The 25311-nt window shown below is 47.9% G+C and overlaps 2 protein-coding genes across 3 annotated transcripts in view; one reads left to right on the top strand and one right to left on the bottom strand.

Annotated features, from left to right (window-relative positions):
* NCAPH (non-SMC condensin I complex subunit H) overlaps positions 1 to 15790 on the bottom strand; it is a 62948-nt gene extending 47158 nt beyond the window's left edge. Inside the window, exons 1-2 of one of the 2 annotated variants that reach the window (XM_068274850.1) lie at positions 15759 to 15790; positions 34 to 274 (exon numbers count right to left, since the gene is read on the bottom strand). In XM_068274850.1, coding sequence (XP_068130951.1) covers positions 34 to 269 — 236 coding nt within the window. In that variant the 5' untranslated portion in view covers positions 270 to 274; positions 15759 to 15790. Of the gene's footprint in view, positions 1 to 33; positions 275 to 9264; positions 9327 to 15758 lie in introns of those variants that run through there. The other variant, XM_068274849.1, reaches the window with a different exon arrangement.
* An 84-nt stretch (positions 15791 to 15874) lies between these two features.
* The window catches only part of SNRNP200 (small nuclear ribonucleoprotein U5 subunit 200), an 87571-nt gene continuing 78134 nt past the window's right edge, over positions 15875 to 25311 (top strand). Inside the window, exon 1 of the mRNA XM_068274847.1 lies at positions 15875 to 15998. Coding sequence (XP_068130948.1) covers positions 15954 to 15998 — 45 coding nt within the window. The 5' untranslated portion in view covers positions 15875 to 15953. The remainder of the gene's footprint in view (positions 15999 to 25311) is intronic.

Here is a 25311-nt window from a genome sequence, read left to right as displayed (position 1 = left end):
GGTAGCAGTTTCAGAAGCATTGGAAACACATACCTTTGGCCAGGAGAAACGACAGATGCTGGAGAATCGGCATTACTAAGTTGCAGGTCAATCACCCTGGATCGCCGCCGCTGTTTTCTTTCCCATTCATCATCATTGCTGGTAAAATTCTGGAGAGTGGGGGTGCCTGCTGCACTGAGGGGGAGTGACCTGGTAGCTGGAGACAGATAAACTCCCCCTGGCGACAATGGCTTCGGCCTGCCCCCTGATTGAGGAGTGGAGGTGTCCATATTGCCTGGTGAAGCAAAACAGACACATTTCACTATCCACAGCAGGAAACCACACACAGATTTGAATATTCGGTAAAGAAAAAGTAAACAGAAACAAAAAAGGTACAGACTATTAAAGATATTGGAACCTATCCAAATGACTTTTTTCCATAAGTTTTCTCCAAGGTGATATTTTCACATTATAAATAAATGACCTTGAGGATGGTTTCCCACCAGAAACCAGCATCAGTGATGCAGTGCGTCGCGCCCGACCCACCGTATCGCCAATAACAGGCCTGTCTGGCCGCTGGCCGAGTAAGATGTGATGCGTGCTTGCCGTCACTTCCTGCTTCGGGTATGCGGAAGTGCATTGAAGCGTATTGTTAAAATACGCTTCCGTGCCGCGTCAGTGATTTTTTAAAAATGTACGTGTGGCCATAGACTAACATAACTTCTGGGCAGATGCAGATCGCTGCGTCGGGGATGCGGCAAAATCATCACCTCCGTCTCCATAGACTTTCACTGCAAGGCGGTGGGGTGCGGTAAAAATACCGCACCGCCTTAGTGTGCAAGGGCCCTTAAAGGAATCGTCAATCAAATCCTGCTACCACCAGATCTACTTACTCAGGGCTTCCTCCAGCCCCTGCCTGCCGCTATGTCCCTCACTGCAGCTACGCTCTAAGAAGGCTCCTGGTCCCCAACGGTGCGCAGGCCGATCTCTGTCAATCACCTGCACGTAGTCCGGAGTGTACTGCACAGGCACAGTAGTTCGGCGCAGTACACTTTGGACCACGTGGGGGTGATTGACAGCGGCACTCGTGCAGGCACAGTAGAGGACGACCTGACGAGGCCCCGTCGGGGACCGGGTGCCGGCGGAGGAAAAAGGAGCTGCGGTGAGGGACATAGCGGCAGCCAGGAGCTGGAGAGAGCTCTGGGTAAGTAGATCTGGGGTTAGCAGGATTTGATTGATGATACCTTTAAAGGATACCCAAAGTGACATGTGACATGTGACATGATGAGATAGACATCTGCATGTACAGTGCCAAGCACGCTAATTATGCGGTGTTCCTTTTTTTCTTAGAGTTAAATATCAGGTATGTAAGTGGCTGACTCATTTAGGAAGTGACTGCAGTGTGACCCTCACTGATAAGAAATTCCAACTATAAAACACTTTCCTAGCAGAAAATGGCTTCTGAGAGCAAGAAAAAGGTAAAAAGGGGAATTTCTTCTCAGTGAGGGTCACACTGTAGTCACTTCCTGTCTGAGTCAGGACTAACTTTCAGGAAGAGAAAGAAAAAAAGGAACACAGCCTAGTTATTTGTGTGCTAGGTATTGTACATACACATGCCCATTTCATCATGTCACATGTCACTTCAGGTATCTAAGCCACCAGCAAGAAACATTCCTCACCTACTTTTTGGTACTTTTTCAATTGCAGAGTACAAAACGTATTCTAAATTGCCATAATCCGCAAGCCGATTCCCAATCAATTTCAGCATTAAAACTTTCAGGAATCAGCCTTGTGACCAGGGCTGTGGAGTCGGAGTCGGAGCAGTTTTGGGTGCCTGGAGTCGGAGTTGGGAAAAAAATGCACCGACTTTGACACCTAATGAATTTAAACTAATTAAACTAGAAAATATGGTAAAATGTTCTCTCTCTCAGATAATAGTCAAATAATTTATATATACAGTAATAGCTGTGCTTAGTCCACAAAAATTAAATAAACCAATCAAAAATTAGTTACTTGTGCCGTTTTAATAAAAGCAGTCCCTGTATTTTTAAAGTCAGATATACAAATCTGATTGCATATCTGATTGTGACTGTATATATGATGTGTACACAGGAATCTCATATATATATTAAATAACATCTATGCTGAAAGAATAAAGCCGGATGTGTACCCGTGCCACTAATAGAGATGGTCAATGAGATGGAAATAATTCTGCGTTGATGCTGATTTATGCAAATGTACGCACTCCCTTTGCTCATGAAATCAAATCATTTGATACATTGTTAAAATTTGGTTTGGCGACTACGAATTAAAGGGTACCTGAGACGGATGAAAAGAAAGTTTTATACATACCTGGGGCTTCCTTCAGCCCCCTACAGGCCAATCAGTCTCAGCCTCCTCCACCTGGATCTTCTGCTATGAGTTCCAGGAATTCAGCTAGTCAGCGCAGTCCGGCCACGTGCCGCGCCTACAGACAGGAGCATTCTGCACCTCTGCAATAGTGCTGCGCAGGTGTATTATGCTCCTGGCGGCGGAGTGTGTGCATGCGCACTATATGTCTGACTGGCTCAAGTACCTGGACCCATAGCAGAAGATCCAGGTGGCGGAGGAGGACAGCGAGAGACTGATTAGCCTGAAGGGGGCTGGAGGAAGCGCCAGGTATGTATAAAACTTTAATTTCATCTGTCTCAGGTTTACTTTGTTACACAGTAGTACTATACTCTACATATGCACTCCCCACAGAGCTGCAGGGAATCCACTAAGAATGTTGTGCACATAGGTGTTGTCTATCACCCATAAACCTGGTTCAGATTGTAGGAGAATGAGGCGATTCTTTCTCTATTACACATTCTTCATGCACAGAGTACCTGCACATCACTCGTACATGAATCCGCAGTTCTATTGCCTAGGGCCTGATCCATGTTCAGATTGTACATGAAAAAGGTGTAATAGAGGAAGAATGTCCTCATTCCCCTGCAGAGTACCTGCACATCATTCTTACATGTACCCACAGTTACATTGCCTAGGGCCTGATAGATGTTCTTTGTTCCTGTCTGTACCTTCTACAAGTACTCTTACCAAGGACTAGTTTAAGTCTATGACTAAAGGGAATAAACATGGCAGTCTACATATCCTTCTCACTTCAGTTGTCTTTTAAAATTCCTAAGTGTTGGCAGTTAAGAGACAAATTTCATGTTACATACTTTCAATCAACAAGATTGTAATATGCAAATTAGAGGAGTCGAGGGAATGGTGGATTTTTGTACAGACTCCACAGCCCTGCTTGTGACGCCACCTTGCCACGCCCCCCCTAAACATATGTGTGTCACACTCACCTCGCCAGGCTCCGACGTACTCCCCGTGTTCGGTCCCGTGTGCGCACGCACGGACAATCCCTTGGCCTTCTGTGCCCTCTTCCGGTTTGGCGGCGCATGGCGTTGCGCAATATGCGCACGCAGGCCATTGTGCGCGCGTGCGCAGAGCGCTACGCAATAAGCGTACAAAGTATTGCGTGCGCATGTGCAAAGCTTTGCGTGGGGGCGCGCATGCGCAAACGTTTGCGCGCGTTCTGCGCATGCGCGGGGCGTTAATTTTGGCGCCAAAACTCTGTATAAAAGCAGCACGGCCCAGCATTGCAGTGCTGCTCTTTGACAGCTTGGCGTAAGCCCCATGGAAACTGATATTACTCTCATCTCCGGTTTGACCCTTGGCTTGTGACTCTGACCTCTGCTTAATTTCCGCCTGCCCCGACTCCTGGATTGTGACCCGACCCTGCTTGATTGCCGCCTGCCCTGACCTTTGGCTTGTGACCTGTTTATGCTGATTGACGCATGCCCTGAACCTCTGGCTAATCGTCTGACCACGTCTTTAACTTCTCACACATTAGCGTCACTGTTCTCCCAACCACTAGCTGAGGTTATCCCAGTAGTGACCTGGTGGGCACTAGGCAGCGAAGACCTGCACTCCCCTCAAGGGGGTGTGGGTGAAGACCCGTGGTCCCTTAGATTCCACTACTGGGGAACCCCTCTTCCATCAGTGGGAGGGTCAACAGTGTCTGAAGACTTCTGGCCTGAACATAATGTGCCTCCTGGTGCCCGTGCATTTATACTTTACCTGTCATGCACTGCCTCAAGTGTTCGCACTATATTTCTGCACTGGTGCCCCACCCCACTACTGGCGTCATAGTGGAGAACGTGAGGAACGTGATACACACGTCCCACGTCTGTATGCCGGAACTCACGTGGGTCGCCAATGTGGAAATACAGTGCGGACACTCAGGGATGGCATGACAGGTAAAGTATAAATGCACGGGCACATAATACATTTGGGGATAAAGCGGGTGGGGGTTTCCGTTGCATTTGTTGTTTGCGATTATCGCACAGTTACTGCCACACACCCGATCAAGTACATCAGCCTGAGATTTACTAGCATGTCCAATCGATAGTCGACCAATTTCAGCTCAAAATTGGTTGAATTGTCTTGGCTGCACCAATTTCATGCAACAGGATAATTATCAAATAGTCGATCGGCTGCCAAGTCAACATGTATGGCCACCTCAGTGTTCTCCCTAGAAAATATTTCCAGCTGGGTGGCATGAAAAAGTAGCCAGGTGGGGCGTGACCAGGGTTACCAAGCGTACTTATTTGGATGGGCAGTCCGTCCAAATGACACTTAAAAGTGTATGTCCGTAGTGTCTGTCCTTTTGGAACATAGTTTAGTGAAAGCAACTGCACCAGTGGTTGCAAAGTGATGTGCCGGAATCTCCTCTGGAGTCACAAGTTCAATGCCAAATACTCCATATGATCCGCACCATCAAGATAATTTCTTTATTGTTGCTTAATTAAAAGAATAAAAGTCCATATGTGGTTATGTACATAAAGATGACGCACAGGCGTTTCGGGCCATATTAGGTCCTTTCTCAAATCATGACCTGCCCACAATGATATCTAGTTCATATCCAGATGCATTTAAAGCCCCAGAGTGGAACACATAGAGAACTGCAGGATTTGCATATATGCATATTCATATTATCCCCCCATCCAATCAAAATTCACACAGTAATCAGATCTCAAACTTCACAATTATCCCACATATAATATATCCAAGCTCTAACATGCATAGTATATATATATTATATAATAAACAAGGACACTCAAGGACTTGTTTATTACATAATATATATACTATGCATGTTAGAGCTTGGATATATTATATGTGGGATAATGGTGAAGTTTATGAGATCTGATTACTGTGTGAATTTTGATTGGATGGGAGGATAATATGAATATGCATATATGCAAATCCTGCAGTTCTCTATGTGGTCCACTCTGGGGCTTTAAATGAATCTGGATATGGACTAGATATCATTGTGGGCAGGTCATGATTTGAGAAAGGACCTAATATGGCCCGAAACGCCTGTGCGTCGTCTTTATGTACATACCCACATATGGACTTATTCTTTTAATTAAGCAACAATAAAGAAATTATCTTGATGGTGCGGATCATATGGAGTATTTGTCCTTTTGGAACAAGTGTCCATCCAAATAATTCCTTGTTGCTGCGATTCTTAATGCGCACCGCAGTATAACCAGGTTTGTTCCCGGACGGCTGAGCCGGAAAAATAGTCAGGTCTCCGCTATCTCTTTTGTCCCTCCCTCCAATCAGTGCGTCTCTTCTTCCTCTCCAGCAAATGAAGAGAGAGGCTGCCGAATGAACCCACCCACACACAATCCCTAACCTGACTAACTCACAGCAGATTGGAGTGAGCAGTGTGGGTCCACGTCAGGACTGATTGCCAAGGAGCAATTCTTTCATCCTTCGTCATCTTCTAGTTGTTCCCTCCAGGCAGCGGGTATTCATGTCACCATAAGCTAGAAGATGCCAGCCACATGCAGCTGCCAGCAGGGGGGAGAAACAGCAGGAGAGGTTGGTGAGGAGAGATGAGCAGCACACAGTATGCTGCCTCAGAGACAGCCTGTCACTTGGCCTGTACTGCTTGTCTCTCCTTTGCTCTATTGCCGATTCAAAACTGACAGTGCAAAAAAGTGCAGAGCTCTGACTGACAGCATTTCACCTCTCCTGCTGTGTTTGTGTCTCCCCTCAGGTGGAATCTTCATGTGGCAGGCAGCTCTTTCTGATCCTATGCGCTGGCCACTCACAGTGCTCCACCTTCTACAATCACCGTGAACACACTGATAGAGCTAAGGGACCTGATGCTAACAAGCACAGTATGTGGTGCGTGTTCTTGGGGGGGGGGGGGGGAGCCAGGAGCATTTACTTATGGAGGGAAATGATCTCTGGCCATCCCCAGGTCTACACAGGTGCCTCCATGTTCCTAATTTGTGTACCGTAGAACCACAGTTGTGGTGATATTCTGCAACCTGACTGTCTGCTGCAATAATGCATGCTGGGAAATGTGGTCCATAAATGTAACTACATTTCCTGGCTGGGAGATATACTCAGGTTAATGGAGCACAGCTCAAGGCATGAATTGTGGTGGTGGCAGGGGACGCACGACATCACTGCAGCTGCTTTGAACCAGGGCTCTGGAGTCGGTACAGAAATCCACCGACTCCTCAGGTTAGGATTCCACCGACTCAGACTCCTCTAATTTGCATATTATGCAACATGAAAGGCATCTCTTAACTGCCAACGCTTAAGAATTTTAAAATATAACTGAAGTGAGGGATAGGGAGGCAGCCATATTTATTCCCTTTTAAACAATACCAGTTATCTGGCTAGCCGGCTGATCTTCTGCCTCTAATACTTTTAGTGATAGACTAAAACTAGTCCTTGGTAAGAATACTTGTATAAGACAGGAACAAAGAACATCTATCAGGCCCTAGGCCTATGTAACTGTGAGTACATGTAAGAGTGATGTGCAGTTACTCTGCAGGAGAATGAGGCTATTCTTCCTCTATTACACATTCTTCACATATAATCTGAACCAGGTTTATAGGTGATAGACAACACCTGTGGGTTCAATGTGCACAACATTCTCAGTGGATTCCCTGCAGCTCTGTCGGGAGTGCATACGTAGATTATAGTACTACTGTGTAACAAAGTAAACCTGCGACAGATGAAATTAAAGTTTTATACATACATGGGGCTTCCTCCAGCCCCTTTCAGGCTAATCAGTCCCTCACTGTCCTCCGCCACCTGGATCTTCTGCTATGGGTCCAGGTACTTGAGCCAATCAGGCATGGTGCACATGCCCACACTCCGCAGCTCGGAGCGTACTACACTTGCGCAGCACTATTGCGCAGGTGCAGAATGCTATTACTGTATATATACACATTATTTATGATGACTATTATCTGAGAAATAGAACATTCTTCATATTTCTATTTTAATTACAGTTTAAATTCATTAGGAGTCGGAGCATTTTTTCCCCCGACTCAGAGTACCCAAAAATAGCTCCGACCTGACTCCACAGCCCTGCTTTGAACTGCAGTTATGTTGCAAATAAAGAAAACCATATAAGAGATATATATATTAAGGAGGCAATAAAAAAAAACCTGGGAGGGCTTTTAATGTGATTGTTGCTGTCTGCTGGCCTTGTGATGGTCAATTGCTGGCTGTCTACAAGGAGGCTAATTGAGGCTCACAATCAGGCTAGCTGGGCCCTGTTTACATTTGTGACAGGGATTAGAATGTGAGCTCCTCTGAGGACAATCAGGGACATGACTATGTACACTGTAAAGTGCTGCAGAAGATATCAGTGCTAAATAAATACATACTATATAATAATTTGCAAGTGTCCCTGTGTTAGTACTTTTTTGCACTGCGCATTTGCAGGGACCGACGCAGAGACACTGCCAAGAGACAGAGGAGGACGCGGCCAGAAGGGGCGGGTGTGCACACGATGTGTGGGCGGCGGGCACGTGGCAGATTCGTGACAGACCTAGCCCATTTTTAAATGGGCTAAGGTCACTAGGAATAATATGGTAGGAGTACATTAGCCAATGACTATGGTAGGATTGTGAGCTTGTCTGAGGGAAAGCAGCGACAGGACTATAAACTCTGTGAAGTGCTGCGGATGATGTCAATACTACAGTACTGTACATACATTTAAAAAAATGCCCAAAGCTTAGCCCCGCCCACAACTCTGCTTAAAAGTGCGCTTCAGACTCCACCATCCATCCAAAATTTTAGGTGTGCTGCTATTTTGGGCCTTTTGCCAGTCAAAAATTAGAAGTTAGGTTGGAAACCCTGAGCATGATGGGGGTATGCAGGGGCAGTGCTTCCCTGTGCAACTCTGCTAAGACTAAAGTGGACGAGCAGACTACAGCAAGAGGAACGAGCAGACTACAGCAAGAGGAACGAGCAGACTACAGCAAGAGGAACGAGCAGACTACAGCAAGAGGAACGAGCAGACTACAGCAAGAGGAACGAGGAGACTACAGCAAGAGGAACGAGGAGACTACAGCAAGAGGAACGAGGAGACTACAGCAAGAGGAACGAGGAGACTACAGCAAGAGGAACGAGGAGACTACAGCAAGAGGAACGAGGAGACTACAGCAAGAGGAACGAGGAGACTACAGCAAGAGGAACGAGGAGACTACAGCAAGAGGAACGAGGAGACTACAGCAAGAGGAACGAGGAGACTACAGCAAGAGGAACGAGGAGACTACAGCAAGAGGAACGAGGAGACTACAGCAAGAGGAACGAGGAGACTACAGCAAGAGCTACAGCAAGAGGAACGAGGAGACTACAGCAAGAGGACGAGGAGACTACAGCAAGAGGATGAGGAGGCAAACCTATGACAGCTGGGTGCTCACCAGAATTATCCAGGTGGAGCACCCATCTTAAAGAGCCTAGGGAGATCACTGCACCTTAACAGCTGCTTCACATTTAACATCTCCATGAACACAACAGCACCCCTTAAATAAGTCCCATGAGTTTATGCATTGCACTAACTTGTCAGAGTAGAGGAAGTTTTGTCAAACTGTATGTCATTGCAGTAAAGGGAAAACAAACATGGCTGCCTGTCGGCCGAAAAGTACTGTGTATTTTTCTAACTTATACATTACATTATGTAAACAAAACTGGAACAAACAAGAGGGTGCTTTCCTATATCCTGGAAGAAAGTTTAATTTCCTGTATTATATTATTATGGAGAAGGATCCCCAGCACCCCCCTAGCACAACGTGCACGCACGGCAGCTGCAGGGATAACACCATGCTATATACAGCTCCTGCGGCTATACGGTCCCGTGCACTGCACAGCAGCACGGACCGGTAAACGAACGAGAATAATAGAACACTACCATGGACCGCTACGTACCTCTCAGCTGTCCAATTTCCGGCTGCTGCGCGTTCAAAATTTCCGCGCTTTCATAGAACGTAATGACGTCAGAGAGTAACGGTTGAAGACTGGTGGTTTGCTAGGATGTCAAAGAACCATAGATGGGCGGGGCACGCAGACAAGATTCTACTGTTTGTGGGCGGAGAGGTCTCTTTACGCGCCATTTTTGTTTTGGGCGATTGCCTGGCATAGGCTGATGCAGACATATATTGTATTCTGCTTTATCGTTGTTATTATTACAATGCACAATAAAAATTAAACAGTTTACATAACTCTTGGTATGTTTTGTAAGTATGGGACAGGTCTGTTTCTTTACCCAAGCACAATCCTTGATTTTGTCCAACTTGTGTCTGATGTCTTTTTTAATTTATTATGTATGTGTGTCTTATGGGAGAGAATTATTTTTACTTAACTGAGACTTCCTCCATCCTCTTTAGTCTGTCGGCTCCCTTGCCATCCTCCTATGCCAATCCATTCTTCACCTGTGAAGTTTGCGATCCAGCTGGGTTGTGGGCCATTGCGCATGCGCTGTTACAGGTTGTGCCCCCTCCATCACGGTCCTGTTGCCATGAGCGCTCTGCGCAAGTGCAGTTACAGTCGTAATGAACTGTACATGCACAGAACACTCCAATCTAGGGGTGTGCTTGGGCGGGACCGCGCATTGGCGACCGAGCCAAGTAGCAGATTTTATGGGGCTCACAGTGGTACAACCAAGGGGACCAGGAGTATGGCAAGTGCACGTGCCTACGTGCCTACAGGCGCTAATAGTGGAAAGGCGGCTCAGTCCTCTCCCCTAGTGCCTCCCTTCCTCCCTATGCAGAGTCCTGATGACAAGACTGTAAATGCGAGGTTTCTCACCCTGCTCTTGGCATTCCACTGACGAGGTCTCTCTTCAGTCAGGGGCATCTCTAACTACTTAATACTGAGGTTCCCCTAGCTACCTAATACTTGGGGCAACCTCAAGATAATTAATATCCGAAACCTAATACTAAGGGGCACCTGTAGCTACCTATAATGGGCAAGGGAAGTAAGGGAGAAGGAACAGCAAGCACACTTGCGATGCAGTTTGGTGGGAGTTTGTAGGTCCATGGAGGGTGAAATCTGAGGTCTCAGGACATCTGTGCCTATAGGCTCCTGTGATGTAAATCCGAGCCTGGGTGCCCATGTACTAAGAGAAATTCCACCCCAGATTTAATCACTTTTGTTGAATCCGCCCCAAAAAATGTCTTGACATGCTACCTGATCGTAATTTCAATTGAATTTCAGCAGAAATCGACTGACATTACCGATCGGATTCGGACAGGACCTTTTTTGCTGGTCAGTTGGGTAGTGTCAGTGTCAATAGGGGGGTTGCCAGTGACAACCCCCCCCCCCTTTCCTGCCAATGCTGCTTTCCTCAGAGCTTCATGCAGAGACTTAGGGCTCGATTCACAAAGCCGTGCTAACCCAGTTAGAGACTTTAGGCGTGACCAAGCTGGTGAAAAGCCAGTTTAGGCGTGATAAGTTGTTTAGGCATGATAAGTTTAGGCGTGATAAGTTTAAATAAGTTTAGATCGCGCGCAAAGTAACCACACGCAAAGCAGCGCCATTAAACTCTATGCGAAGTGCACCAGACTTTGCTAGCGCAAAACTTTTGATCAGCTGTGCACTGCGGTGCTAACCCAGTTGGTGCTTAAACTTATCACGCCTAAACTTATCACACCTAAACTTATGCCTAAACTTATCACACCTAAACTTATCACTCCTAAACTCATCATGCCTAAACTGAGTTTAGGCGTGATAAAGGGCTTTTCACCAGCGTTCTAACTGTTAGCACCGCTTTGTGAATCAGGCCCTTAGGCCCCGTTTACATCACAAACGCGGATGGCCACGCATAAAAACAAAAAGATGAATCAATGCACAGGGCTGAGAGATACACCTGAGTGCTGCTCCCCAAACGTAATCACAGTAACTTGATGCTAGGAAAAGCGGTTGCGCACATCAGGTAAAACATAGCTTTTATTCCAAGATGATTAAAAATCCATATACATCACCAGCATGGAGAGAGGTACAGGCAGAGAGAGGAAAGTCAAAAGCCGTTTCGCGCCTATATGCTGTGGCGCATCGTCAGGATGGCCACGCATGCGGAGCGCAACGCATGCGATCGCACGCCATCTGCGTTTGTGTGCATTGCGTGGCTGATCCCATCACTGAAAAGTGAATGGGACAGCCACGCGTTTTTACAAAAAATGCGTGCAGCATGCGTTCCCGGACTGCACAGGTCCGGAACGCATGCAGTGTGAACATCAGACATTGCACTCTATGCAATGTCTGATGTCGTGCGTGTCGGCCACCTGCACGCGTTTCCAAAACGCGGCTGGAAACGCGTGCAGTGTGAACGGGGCCTTAGAGTGCCCATACTCCCCTCTTCAGCTAGTGCCCTCCTTCTTTTGCGCTGCCGTCATTTCCCGGTGCCCGTAGTGACCCTGTGAAATGGCAATGTACGCAAGTCCATTTATGCTGGCGGGTCACTACCATACTGGTATCGGGAAATGTTGGCTGCACAGAGGAAGGAGCTTGCTGGCTGGATAGGTGAGAGCCAGAGCACTTCGCTGCACTAAGGGCTGTTTCACACTGCCATTTGCAGCCAAACGGATCCGGTTTCAGCTTCACCGGATCCGTAAGGCTTGGTCCACACTAGCAAACGGATCAGTGAAAACGGTCACTGGTTGATCGGATCCGTTTTCACTCTATTGCAGCCAGGCTGTAGGGAGGATTTCTTCCAGGCTTCCATCTTCCTTCGCCTTGTACTGCATCCCACATCGCGTCATGTGACTACGCTTCCTCCTTCTGGGTTGAAGGAGGAAGCCTAGTCACGTGACGTGAGGTGGAACGCAATACAAGGTAGAAGACAGAAGCCTTGAAGAAACCCTTCCTACAGCCTGGCTGCAATGAAGAAGACGGAAGCCTGGATAAATTTTAACCCTCCCCAATCCGCTCGGCTGCTGCACCCTCCCTCTTCCACCCGCCCGCTCAGGTACGGCCATGTTCGCCTCCCCACATCCCCCCCAGACCCCCACCCGCAGTGGATTTTGCTCACATTAGTGAAGAAAAACTCCATTCTCCTATTGCCCCCAATGCAGGGCTTCATCTTCCGTTTCCGATCCACTGGGGACCGGAAAAATAGCTGCTGCAGCAAACTTGCGGTCCATTCAGCGGATCGTGCAGAACGGATCCATTTAAACGTATGCATGTGAACAGTTCCATAGGTTAATATTGGATCCGATTGCATCTGTTCCATTTGTACAGTTCCTATTTATTTTATTTATTTTTATTTGTTCCTATCCGTGAACAGACCGTTTTTTAACTCAGGTGTGAAGCAGGCCTAAAAGTATTGGGTCACAGGGAGAGTAGCATTAGCATGGCTGTAATGTATTTTAAATAGATATCATGTTGTTATTAAAAATTGAAGAGCAGTGTGTGGTAATGATAGATCGCTCTCTGATCAGATGTTGATCAAGCAGGGATCTATCTTTCAGGCACATCAGGAGAAAGTACCTAAACTGAGAAGGATATGGAGGCTGACATTCATTTGTGCGGAAAAAAGGGCCATTAGTGATACAACCATGAACTCTATAAAGTGCTGGGGAAGATATCTGGGAGTTAGTATGGTTTAGGTTACCCAGGGAGAAAGTACATAGGATATCTACAATACATAATAAAATACATTATAATCATTAATTGAGCTGTTAATCATTAGCTTCTAAGGCTACTTTTACGGGGACGCAATGCGGTATGGTATAAAGGCTGCTTTGTAACATGGTTTGTCGCACTGCAATACACCAGTGGCTGGATAGTGTACTGGTTAAAGGACCACTATCACGAAAAAAGTAGGCAGTTAAAATCTGACAGAACTGACAGGTTTTGGACCAGTCCATCTCTACATGGGTATTCTCAGGGTTTCCTTTGTTCTCAACAGCATGTCCTGAACAGCCAAAATAGTAAGATATCAGCCAGCCTCCCTAATCACTTGCACACTATGTTGTCAGTAAAGGTGGCCACTAATGGACCAATTTCTAGCGAAAAAACGTTCGAGCAAGAAGAAATTCTGATCGGATTGGTTGAAAATAATCTCAGTTGATGGGCACAATCGTTTATGAACGATTATAAAAAAAAAAAAAAATCGTCCGACTGGATTTTTGTCAAACCAAAATTTGGATTTTCTTGATTGCTTGTGATAGATAGGAAGCAAAGATTGGTTCATTGATTGTGTAGTGAACAATTTTTCTTCCAATCAGAATTTCTGATCGCTCTAACGATTTTTCGCTGGAAATTGGACCATTAGTGGCCACCTTTAGACTTGGTAACTGCTGTTCAGGAAATGCTGTTGAAAACAAAGAAAACCCTGAAAATCCCCCATGAAGAGATGGACTGGCCCAAAACCTGTCGGTTCTGTCAGATTTCAACTGACTACTTTCTTTTTGTGATAGGGGTCCTTTAAGGGCTCTGCCTCTGGCACAGGTGATCTGGGTTTGAATCTCAGCTCTTCCTGTTTCGTAATCAAACACCTATTCAGTAGGAGACCTTGGGCAAGACTCCCTGATGCTGAGTTCACCTATGACATAGTGTGAAAAAGTAGCGTTTGTGTATTTTTTTTTTTTTACACAACTGCGTTTTTCATGTGTTTCGCATGCATTTTAATGCATTTACAGTTCGCTAATGGAAAACACAAATACGTTTTAAAAAAAAAAAATGTATGCAAATCACTAGGAAGAAAACAGGAAGCGCAAACATATCAGAGATCTTTACTTTTTAATGAAAAACGCATTAAAAAAACATGAAAAACGCAATGCATATACGTTACCATAGACTTTCATTACGTGCGTTTTGGCAGCCAGCCTGCATACTATGCAACACTACCAGCGTCTGCAGAACGCTTAGGGCGCGTTTCCACTAGTGACGCACGCGTCTGCGTGACGTGCGGTGTCACTTCCTGGTTTGCGGATACTGAGACGAATCCCAACAGCCGTGCCATGCATGGCTATCGGATTCGCAGCCTCCCGCACCATTTCGGATGGTAACGTCGGCTGAATTGCTAGCACAAGCGATTCGGCCGGCTGCGCCATTATACCCTATGGCAGAGTTTCCCCATGCAATTTGCCTACGGGGAAACTCTTCAGATTCGGCACGGAAACCGCGCCAGTCAAAAAGGGGCCCTTACTGTAAATCGCAAGTGCAACCCTGGTACTTCTGCGTCCCATAGACTAACATTGCTGCATAAAACGCAGCGTTTCCCGCTCCGCAAGCATTTCTGCCATGTGTGCACCCGGCCTAACACCATACCTCCCAACTTTTTGAGATGCAAAAGAGGGACACTTAAGCCACACCCCTGATCACGCCCCCGGCATGCCCTTAGTCACACATACCATAAAGATTTCATAAGAAAAATATGTTGTTTTATAATTCAAACCACACTGGTCCTTTCTATCCTGGTTCATTTTCCTTCATATTAACGTTTTAAAATTAGTAATATATCAATTTAAAGGATAGGAATAAAGTTTAGAGTCAACCAAACACATTTTTTAGTAGAGAAATACATATATTTACATAGAAATCAGGACAAAGTCCTGAAAGAGGGACAAATGTGGAGGAAAGAGGGACAGGGCTCCCAAAGAGGGACTGTCCTTCCGAAAGAGGGACAGTTGGGAGCTATGCTAACACGTTTACTGCCTATAGAGCAGTCCTAGTGGCTGTAGATCTGGTGCTTTGAGTTTCCCAGGAGAGAGAGAAGCATAATATAAATGTTATTTGTCTTGTCAATGTTACCACTTATGCGTTGTTCACAGTGCGATGAGTGCATTGTGGTATGTAAGGCTGCTTTGTAACACAGTCTGTGTGATGGGTGCATTGTGATGTAGCAGCAAGTGTCATTGTCATGCACAAAATGCATGCCTTACCAGTGAAAGTGAAGCATGCTTTTCATTGACTATATGCTTCAACGTATCCATCGCAATGTACTGGTGGCGGTGTGGTGAAATGTTTTGCAACTTTATCAGATTTTGCAACCGGTTGCACTTATTTATAGGTATAGCTATCAGAAAGTGCAACCTAACCATACACTGTCCTCTATGGCAAGATGCAAAATATGATGGGTTGCAGAATTTTTCATTGCAGCGGTGCTGATTTTCTTGTCGCTGCTGTTGCAGGGAATGCAAGGACATGGCTACTGTGAACATAGCCTGGATCCAATTAACCCAGGGAGCCTCTGCTAATTCTGGTGCCCAAAGCTAAAACTGAAGGACATCAAATTGAAATGAACTCTGTAACTTTAACAATAATAGCCTTGCATCAATAATTAACTGCCAGCGTGTCAATGGCCAGGCCAAAACAGTCCTGTGATTGGCATATGTAAGTTTTATTTGGGTGGATAGCAATTCAATCTGTGAGAAATTGATGTCAGTATACGTGCAAAGAAATGCTGCCTTCCAACCTACCACTGCATATCAACTGCTGTGTTTATAGTTGACATCTTCAATGTTAATCTAACTGTTCAATAAAGTTGCAGAAAAAAAAAAATACACGGCAGCTGAGCAATGACCCGGAAGTGGAAGAGTTGAATCGGAAGTTTCGTCTGCAGCGCGTTGTCTGCTCTGTGTGTGTGAAGAGTTTACCGGGCAGGACACGGCAGCATGGCAGATGTTACTGCCCGTAGCCTGCAGTACGAGTACAAGGCGGTGAGTATCCCGGGAAGGTCGTAAGCAGCATCCCTGAAATGTGACGAGGGGAAGGGGAGGCTGGTGGTGCTGAATGGGGTATAGTGTGAGGTGGGGAAGGGGGTGGCTGATTGTCCAGAGGAGTATAGTGTCATGTAGGGAAGGGGGTGGCTGTTGGTCTTGAAGGTTTTTAGTGTGAGGTGGGGAAGGGAGTGGCTGCTGGTCCTGAGGGGTATAGTGTCATGTGGGGAAGGGGTGGCTGGGGGCCCTGAAGGGGTATAGTTTCATAGGGGGTGGCTGGGGGTCCTGAATGGGTATGGTGTCATGTGGGGAAAGGGGTGGCTGGGGGTCCTGAAGTGGTATAGTGTCATAGGGGGTGGCGTGGGGTCCTGAAGGGGTATGGTGTCATGTGAGGAAGGGGGTGGGTGGGGGTCCTGAAGGGGTATGGTGTCATGTGAGGAAGGGGGTGGCTGGGGGTCCTGAAGGGGTATGGTATCAGAATCACTTTATTTTTGCCAAGTACAGCAGGAGCTGTAATCGGAATTATTTGTGGTGCACATGGCATAGACAGAGTGTGAGACAGGCATAGACGTGGCATAGACAGAGTGTGGGACAGACGCACAACACGTACAATAGAAATGCAATAATCAGTTTGTATCTCGTATCGGCCATTTCACTGCTGAGTAACTGGTAATAAGGTACAGGTAGTGGCCACGAGTCCATTTTGGGTATCAGTCAGTCAGTCAAGGCGGGCATCGGCGGACACCGGTTGACCGACTCGGCTGGAGCACGCTGGTGTGCGGGCCAGACAGGGGGAGGTTGGAGTTCAGTAGCCGAACAGCTTGGGGGAAGAAGGTCTTCCTCCGCCTGGTGGTTTTGGATGGTATAGTCCTGTAGCGACGGCCCAGCGGGAGGAGCTTGAAGTAGTGGCTCACTGGGTGAGAGGGGTCGCGGGAAATCATGGTGGCCCTCTTCCTCATCCTAGCGGAGTAGAGGAGATCAAGAGGTGGAAGGGGAGATCCAATGATCTTCTCCGCATCCATTATGACTCTCTGTAGTTTGCGTTTGTCGCTGGCCGATGCACCGGCGTACCAGACAATGACTGAGGAGCAGAGGATGGATTCTATGGTGGCGATATAGAAGCTGGTCAGCAGCTCCCTGGGCATGCCAAATCTCTTCAGTTGGCGCAGGAAGAACAGCCTCTGCTGGGATTTCTTCTGAATTCTGGTGGCGTTTTGTCCCCATTTCAGGTTGTTTGTGAGAGTCGTGCCGAGGAACCGAACAGATGTCACCATAGAGACTTCTGTACCCCCAATGAGGACTGGAGGGAGGGGAGGGTGGTTTCTCCTGAAATCAACGACTAGTTCCACAGTCTTTGCTGCATTGAGGACTAGGTTGTTGTCTTTGCACCAGTCACATATTCTCTCGACTTCGCTGCGGTACTCTTGCTCCCCGTTGCTTCCAATTAGGCCGATGATAGTGGTGTCGTCTGCAAATTTGATGACTCGCACAGAGTCAGCGGATGAGATGCAGTTATTGGTATAGAGGGAGAACAGTAGAGGTGACAGAACACAGCCTTGTGGAGCCCCTGTATTGGTGGTTCGAATGCTGGAGTGGTGGTTGCCGAGCTTCACGTGTTGCGTTCTGTTTGTCAGGAAGTCTTTGATCCATGTTCGGAGAGTAGGGTCGACTCCGAGCTGTGTCAGATTGGTGATCAGGATGTCTGGGCAGATCGTGTTGAATGCTGAGCTAAAGTCTAGGAACAGGACCCTAGCATAGGAGGCAGGGCTGTCTAGGTGCTCAGTGATGTATGTCACGCTGGCATTGATGGCGTCCTCCACGGATCTGTTGACCCTATATGCAAATTGAAGCGGGTCTAAAAGGGCGTCCGTGGACCTCTTCAGGTGTGCAAGGACCAGCCGCTCGACTAGCTTCATGATGTTAGAGGTTAGGGCCACTGGTCGGAAATTATTGTGCTCGGTACTGCCTGTTTTTTTAGGGATTGGTACGATTGTAGACCTCTTAAAACAGGAGGGGACTGTGCCATCCAATAGTGACTGCTTGAATAGGGAGGTGAGCACTGGGGCTAGCTGATCAGCACAGGATCGGAGGCAGATAGACGACACACCGTCCGGGCCAGAGGATTTCCTGGGGTTGAGCTTGCGGAGGTGCCGGAGTACCTCTGATTCCAGAACAGCGACAGGAGCCAGGGCGATGGGTTCACTCGAGGAGGGGGACGCCACAGTCGATGCTGTTTGGCCCCCGGACTGGTTGGGATGTTGCTCGAATCTGCAGTAGAGCTTGTTGAGCTCCTCCGCCAGTCGAGGGCTCGGGGTTGCCGTTTGGGGTACTGGTTTAAAGTTCGTGGCTGCTCTCAGGCCCTTCCATAACTCCCGTGTGTTGGTTGACTGAAGGGAGAGCCCCAGCTTTTCAGCGTAGGCCCTCTTTGCAGAACGCAGTTCTTTTTTCAAGGCGTGCCTGGCCTCTCTGAAGTCCTCTGAGGAGCCAGACCTGTGCGCTTCCTCTTTGCGTTTCCGAAGTCGACGAAGCTTGTCGTTGAACCAAGGTTTGTTATTGGGATAGCGCAGAAAAAGTGGGATCAGCGCATCACCAAGCCGCCTCTGGATGGCCTCAGCTCAGAGATGCGCTGAGCCCCCCCAGGAACTACAAAACGCACCTTGAACCCAAACAGAGGCTCTGCATATACACCAAAGAAAACTATCAAGTGGGAGCAGCTGACCAGAATTAAATCAAACATAGCAAAGAAATGAACAGCGCTACTTAAAAACAGATGAGTGCTTACCTGCAAAAAAAGTGCACACCCCACTCATGGGATTCAAATACACAATGAGCACACACATGACCTGTCTACCACTTGGAGGATGTTAGTTTCACTAACAATTTGCAATTTGTTAGGTACTTGTCCCTCCCACTGTCGAAGAAGTCTTTCCTCCATGGGAGGGGACCTAACACTAACTAAAACCTACCTATGCATATGCATAGCCTGGGCACGCTACCAGTAAATTTAAGAATTGCGCAGAAAAAGTGGGATCAGCGCATCACCAGGCCGCCTCTGGATGGCCTCAGCTCAGAGATGCGCTGAGCCCCCCCAGGAACTACAAAACGCACCTTGAACCCAAACAGAGGCTCTGCATATACACCAAAGAAAACTATCAAGTGGGAGCAGCTGACCAGAATTAAATCAAACATAGCAAAGAAATGAACAGCGCTACTTAAAAACAGATGAGTGCTTACCTGCAAAAAAAGTGCACACCCCACTCATGGGATTCAAATACACAATGAGCACACACATGACCTGTCTACCACTTGGAGGAAAGACTTCTTCGACAGTGGGAGGGACAAGTACCTAGCAAATTGCAAATTGTTAGTGAAACTAACATCCTCCAAGTGGTAGACAGGTCATGTGTGTGCTCATTGTGTATTTGAATCCCATGAGTGGGGTGTGCACTTTTTTTGCAGGTAAGCACTCATCTGTTTTTAAGTAGCGCTGTTCATTTCTTTGCTTTGTTATTGGGATAGACTCTGAAGGTCTTGGATGGGATACACGCTTCTTCGCAGAAGCTAATGTAGGAGGTGATATTCTCAGCCCATTCATCAAGGGTGGGTGCCTCCAGAGTCGTCCAGTCGGTGGTTTCAAAGCAAGCTTTGAGGAAGAGGGTGGCTGGGGATCCTGAAGGGGTATGGTGTCATGTGAGGAAGGGGGTGGCTGGGGGTCCTGAAGGGGTATGGTGTCATGTGAGGAAGGGGGTGGCTGGGGGTCCTGAAGGGGTATGGTGTCATGTGAGGAAGGGGGTGGCTGGGGGTCCTGAAGGGGTATGGTGTCATGTGAGGAAGGGGGTGGCTGGGGGTCCTGAAGGGGTATGGTGTCATGTGAGGAAGGGGGTGGCTGGGGGTCCTGAAGGGGTATGGTGTCATGTGAGGAAGGGGGTGGCTGGGGGTCCTGAAGGGGTATGGTGTCATGTGAGGAAGGGGGTGGCTGGGGGTCCTGAAGGGGTATGGTGTCATGTGAGGAAGGGGGTGGCTGGGGGTCCTGAAGGGGTATGGTGTCATGTGAGGAAGGGGGTGGCTGGGGTCTTGAAGGGGTATACTGTGAGGTGGCTGGTGGTCCTGAGGGTTATAGTGTGAGTTGGGGAAGGTAGTGGCTGGTGGTCCTGAGGGCGTACATTTGAAAACGGCGCCGGTAGACTTGGGCGCAGGATTCAGCCGTTATATGGCTGATCCTGCTTCTGCACAAGTCCGGCCCGTATTAATTACTATTCCATGGCTGCCATGGATAGTGGGGGTGGCTGGTGGTCCTGAGTGGTATAGTGTGAGGTTGGGAAGGGGGTGGCTGGTGGTCCTGAAGGGGTGGACTGTGAGGTGGCTGGGGCTGCTGAAGGGTTATAGTGTTAGGTGGGGAAGGAGAAGTCTGGAGGTCCTGAAGGGGTCTAGTCTGATGTGGGAAAGGGGAGGCTGCTGGTCCAGAAGGGGTATAGTGTGATGTGGGAAGTTATGGGTCCTGAAGGGGTATGGTGTCAGGTGGGGAAGAGGTGGCTGCTAGTCCTGAAGGGGTATGGTGTCAGGTGGGGAAGGGGTGGTTGGGGGTTTTGAAGGGGTATTGTGTCAGGTGGTGAAGGGGTGGATAGTGATCCTGAATGGGTGTAGTTTGGGGTGGGGAAGGGGTGCCTGGTGGTCCTGAAGGGCTATAGTGTGAGTAGGGAAAGGGGTGTTTGGAGGTCCTGAAGGGAAATAGTGTGAGGTGGGGGAAGGGGTGTTTAGTGGTCCTGAAGGGGTATAATGGATCCAGATAAGACTGGAGGACCTCTGAGAGAAGCAAGTTTGACTCTCAGCTGTTTTGTTACACTGAATATTCTTAGCTTTCTCTGTCATAAAGCTTTTGGTCTCCACTAATCTCTTGCTGGGACTTGCTGTGCCAGTTGCCATGATCACTGGGGAGGTACATGGGAACACCAACAGGGCCATTTCAAACAGGCTTCAGTTGTTAGCAAGAATTTTGATTGGTTACGCCTAGCTTCTTCTGCTACAGGTTCTGTGCATTTGTCTTGGTAAATGTGCTCTATGGTGTGATTTATAGATGTGTTGTCAGAAGATAAAAATGTAATACCATTATTTTGGTGCCTTCCTTTACGCCCTGGGGCTCACTGGCAGCGCTTGCTAATTGGCAGGGTGCTGCAACAGTGGAATCCTTGGGAGAGTTTTCACTTGCAGTTTTGCAATTGCAAAGCGCTGGATGCAGCATTTTGTAAACAATCCCAGAGCAATCGCATCAATGGCTGCAAAACTAAACTGCGATCGCTGTGGGAAATGCACAATTTTGGATTCACAATCGCTTTATGGGCTGTCGAAAAAGTGCCATAAGGACTCCAGGCAATCGACTGCTTTCAGATGACTGCTGAACTGTGTGCTTGTCAGGCAGTTCATTCTGCCAGCGTCGAGTGCTCTTTTCGGCTGGACTTAAAGAGGAACTCCAGTGAAAATAATGTAATAAAAAGTGCTTCATTTTTTTACAATTATGTAAAAATGATTTAGTCAGTGTTTTCCCATTGTAAAATATTTCCTCTCCCTAATTTACATTCTGACATTTACCACATGGTGATATTTTTACTGCTGGCAGGTGATGTCAGTGGAAGGAGATGCTGCTTGCTTTTCTGGCAGTTGGACCCAGCTGTAAACCGCTGTTATTTCCCACTATGCAATGAGGTTCACAGACAGGAAACTGTCAGGACCATGGTCCTGACATCACTCTTAGGGATGCTCAAATTCGGCTTCGGGAGATATCCGGATTTTTGCTATCCGGATATCTCCCAGTAATGCTGTGCGGGCTGGGCGGGGGGGTCAAGCTTACCTCTCTGACGTCTTCTTCGGTCGTCCCTCAGCGCCTCCCACGATGCGCTCCAAGCGGCGGTCACCTGATTACAAACACTTCCTCCTTCCGGGTTGAAGGAGGAAGTGTTTGTAATCACGTGACGCGCGTGGAGCGCATCGTGGGAGGCGCTGAGGGACGACCGAAGAAGACGTCAGAGAGGTAAGCTTGACCCCCCCCCCCCCGCCCAACCCGCACAGCATTACTGGGAGATATCCGGATAGCAAAAATCCGGATATCTCCCGAAGCCGAATTTGAGCATCCCTGATCACTCTGTGGGATGGGGTTTCACCACAATCTCAGCCATAGAGAGCCCCCTGATGATCAGTTTGTGGAAACATTTCTCATGGGAAAGGAGGTATCAGCTACTGATTAGGATGAAGTTCATTTCTTGGTCACGGTTTCTCTTTAAATTCAGCCAAATGGTAGCATCTGTAACCCTGTGTGTGTCAGGTGTTTGACAGGAGGTAAAGTTACCAAGTGGCAGAAAAATGCCATGTGGCATTTGTGCATGGCTGGGCTCAGTATAATGGCTACTTCACCAATGCCAAGCTCTAGCTACCACCCAGCAGGTTAATGGCTGCTAGTCTACTTTAGGGGGCCTAATTTGAATCTCTTTAGTCAAACGACCGGTTCCTGCTTGCTGTAAACTCACTATATTTGGTCACGACCACTAGTTTGTAAGAAATAGGCGACCCGCAGCTGGCCGCCGGGCTTTGGGCACAGCTTTACTAATAAACCTGTTCAAATGACGGCATGGATAGTGACTGCTGTAGCGTTCCCTATTTCTTACAAATGCAGTGTTCTCCCCAGGCTCTTTTAGCCGGGTGCTTCACCCGGCTAGATTTGGTGACCACCCGGCTGTCATCGGCTCACCTCCTCCTATGCTGTAAGCAGAGTTGCCCTGCATTTTCATCTTGACCCATCAGGCTACTATTTCATGCCACCCGCCTGGAAAAAAATTCTGGGCAAAACACTGAAATGGAAGCGGAAGTTTGTATATGGGGATTCCCAATCGGTCCCCTAACGTAGACTAGCCACGGTGTATGGGAATAGCTGACAGGCGGCACATCCACTGCCTTCAGCCTCTCGTAGTTTTTCAGGCTATTGCAGCCAGTCTGTCGGTGGTTATGAGGTAACTATGCCACGCATTTAAAGCAAACCTGAAGTGAGCTATAGACCACTTGCATGATGCTTCACACCGCATTACTCTTCCCCGCCACATCCCCACCGTGAGGGCCATGCAAGTCTATGACTTGCACACTTCACACGAAGTGGCGGAAGTATCCAAATTACTGCAGTGCCAACGCAAAGGCTGCAGCTCGTCACCGCATGATCCGTGCCTACCGCACGGATTATGCAGTAATGCAAGTCAATGGGCGATGCGGTAAGTGTAAACTAGGGGAGCGCGATCAGCTGGGAATCCCAGTGATGTACTTCCTGCTCAACCCTAGCCGGGGGACAGGCCTATACAAATGCCCCTGTCACCGCACCGTGTCACAGGGGCTTATAAAGGCTGATTGCACCGCTAATATTAGGTGTGCATCTGGCCTCAAACAAAATGGCAGATTCTCACCTATTTGGAGGGAAGGCTCTGGATCTTGCTGAGCCTTCCCAATTCTTTCTTCGTCGTTCCCTTAATCAGAATCATTTATTTCGCCAAGCATGAGCAATCATGCCCGGAATTGTTTTTGGCACATACATATAGCTCAGGAAGAAAACAGAGAAGAGTGCATAGCAGCAGGGATAGATTACATTACATTTGCATACAATTTGCGTCAGAAAAATTACATACATCACAGTTCATTTGTGGCCTTGAGCTGACCAGCGGTTAGCCTTGTTGGCCTTGTGAGGTTGTTGCTTCAGTTGACCGAACGGGAGTGTCGCAGCCCGCCCCCCGCTTGTTGGTCTTGCACAGATGGGAGTATGTGGAGTGAGTTCAAGTGGCTGACAGCCGATGGGAAGAAGGAGTTCCTATGTCTCGCAGTCTTTGTGGGGATGGCCCGAAGTCTTCGGCCCAGGGGGAGAACACTGAAGTAACAGTGGCCTGGGTGCGAGGGATCATTGGCAATCCTCAATGCCCTGGATTTCAGTCTCTTGTTGTGCAGTAGTGCAAGTGAGTGGAGGGGGCACCCGATGATCCTCTCCGCCGACCTGATGACCCTCTGTAGTTTGAGCTTGTCACTGGCGGTGGCGCCATCATACCAGACCAGGATGGAAGAGCAGAGGATTGACTCGATGGTGGCAGAGTAGAAGCTGGTCAGAATCTCTTGGGTCATGCAACCTTCCTCAGCTGCCGTAGGAAATAAAGTCTCTGCTGTGCTTTCCGTTGGATGACAGTGATATTGGACTTCCAACTGAGGTCGTTGGAGATAGTAGTGCCCAGAAGGCGGGCGCAGGGCACTCTGGCCACCTCGGTGCCGTCAATATAGATTGGAGGTGGGGAGGGAGCAGACCTCCTGAAGTCAATGATTAGCTCGACGGTCTTTGCTGTGTTCAGCACCAGCCTGTTATCCTTGCACCAGTTGCAAATTCTCTCCACCTGCTGACAGTACTCCTGGATGTTATCCTTAGTGACAAGGCCGACAATGGTAGTGTCATCTGCAAACTTGATGACCTTGACTGAGTCTGCCTCCGATCTGCAATTGTTCGTGTAGAGGGAGAACAGTAGCGGAGACAGCACGCAGCCTTGAGGAGCCCCTGTGTTCGTTGTCACCACTTGGGAGCAGATGTTGCTCAGCCTGACGACTTACAATAATACAATACAATACAATAATACAATAACATTTCTATAGCGCTTTTCTCCCATAGGACTCAAAGCGCTTAGGCTCTCTCAGATACAGTAATTAGTAGGATGAAGTATTCACACAACAAAAGTTATATTTCTGCAAATGCCAGACTGAACAGGTGGGTTTTCAGTCTGGATTTAAACACGTCCAGGGATGGGGCTGTCCTGATCTGTTGAGGTAAGGAGTTCCAAAACGTAGGGGCAGCATGACAGAAGGCTCTGGGACCAAAAGTTTCCAAGTGGACTCTGGGTATGACTAGATTATTAGAACCTGTCGATCTGAGAATGCGGGGATTGCTACGCAGCTGTAACATATCTTTTATGTATCCAGGGCCTAGATTATTCAGGGATTTAAATGTCAGTAGGCCGATCTTGAATAGGACCCTCCATTCTATAGGTAGCCAGTGAAGGGAATGCAGGACTGGCGTTATGTGGCAGTGACGGGGTTGGTTGGTTAGCAGTCTGGCAGCAGTATTTTGTATCAGCTGTAGGCGGTACAAGGCCTTTTTTGGAAGGCCAGTGTATAGAGCATTGCGGTAGTCCAGTCGGGATGTGATGAAGGCGTGGACTAAGGTTGGCAGATCTTCTGGGGGGATAAGGTGCTTGATTTTTGCAATGTTCTTCAGGTGAAAATAGGATGATTTCACCACAGCAGAGATTTG

The sequence above is a fragment of the Hyperolius riggenbachi genome, chromosome 3 (genome assembly GCF_040937935.1).
Source record: "Hyperolius riggenbachi isolate aHypRig1 chromosome 3, aHypRig1.pri, whole genome shotgun sequence".
Classification (NCBI taxonomy): Eukaryota; Metazoa; Chordata; class Amphibia; order Anura; family Hyperoliidae; genus Hyperolius; species Hyperolius riggenbachi.
Note: the sequence above shows the minus strand (reverse complement) of the source record. Positions and strands in the feature narration are given on the sequence as shown.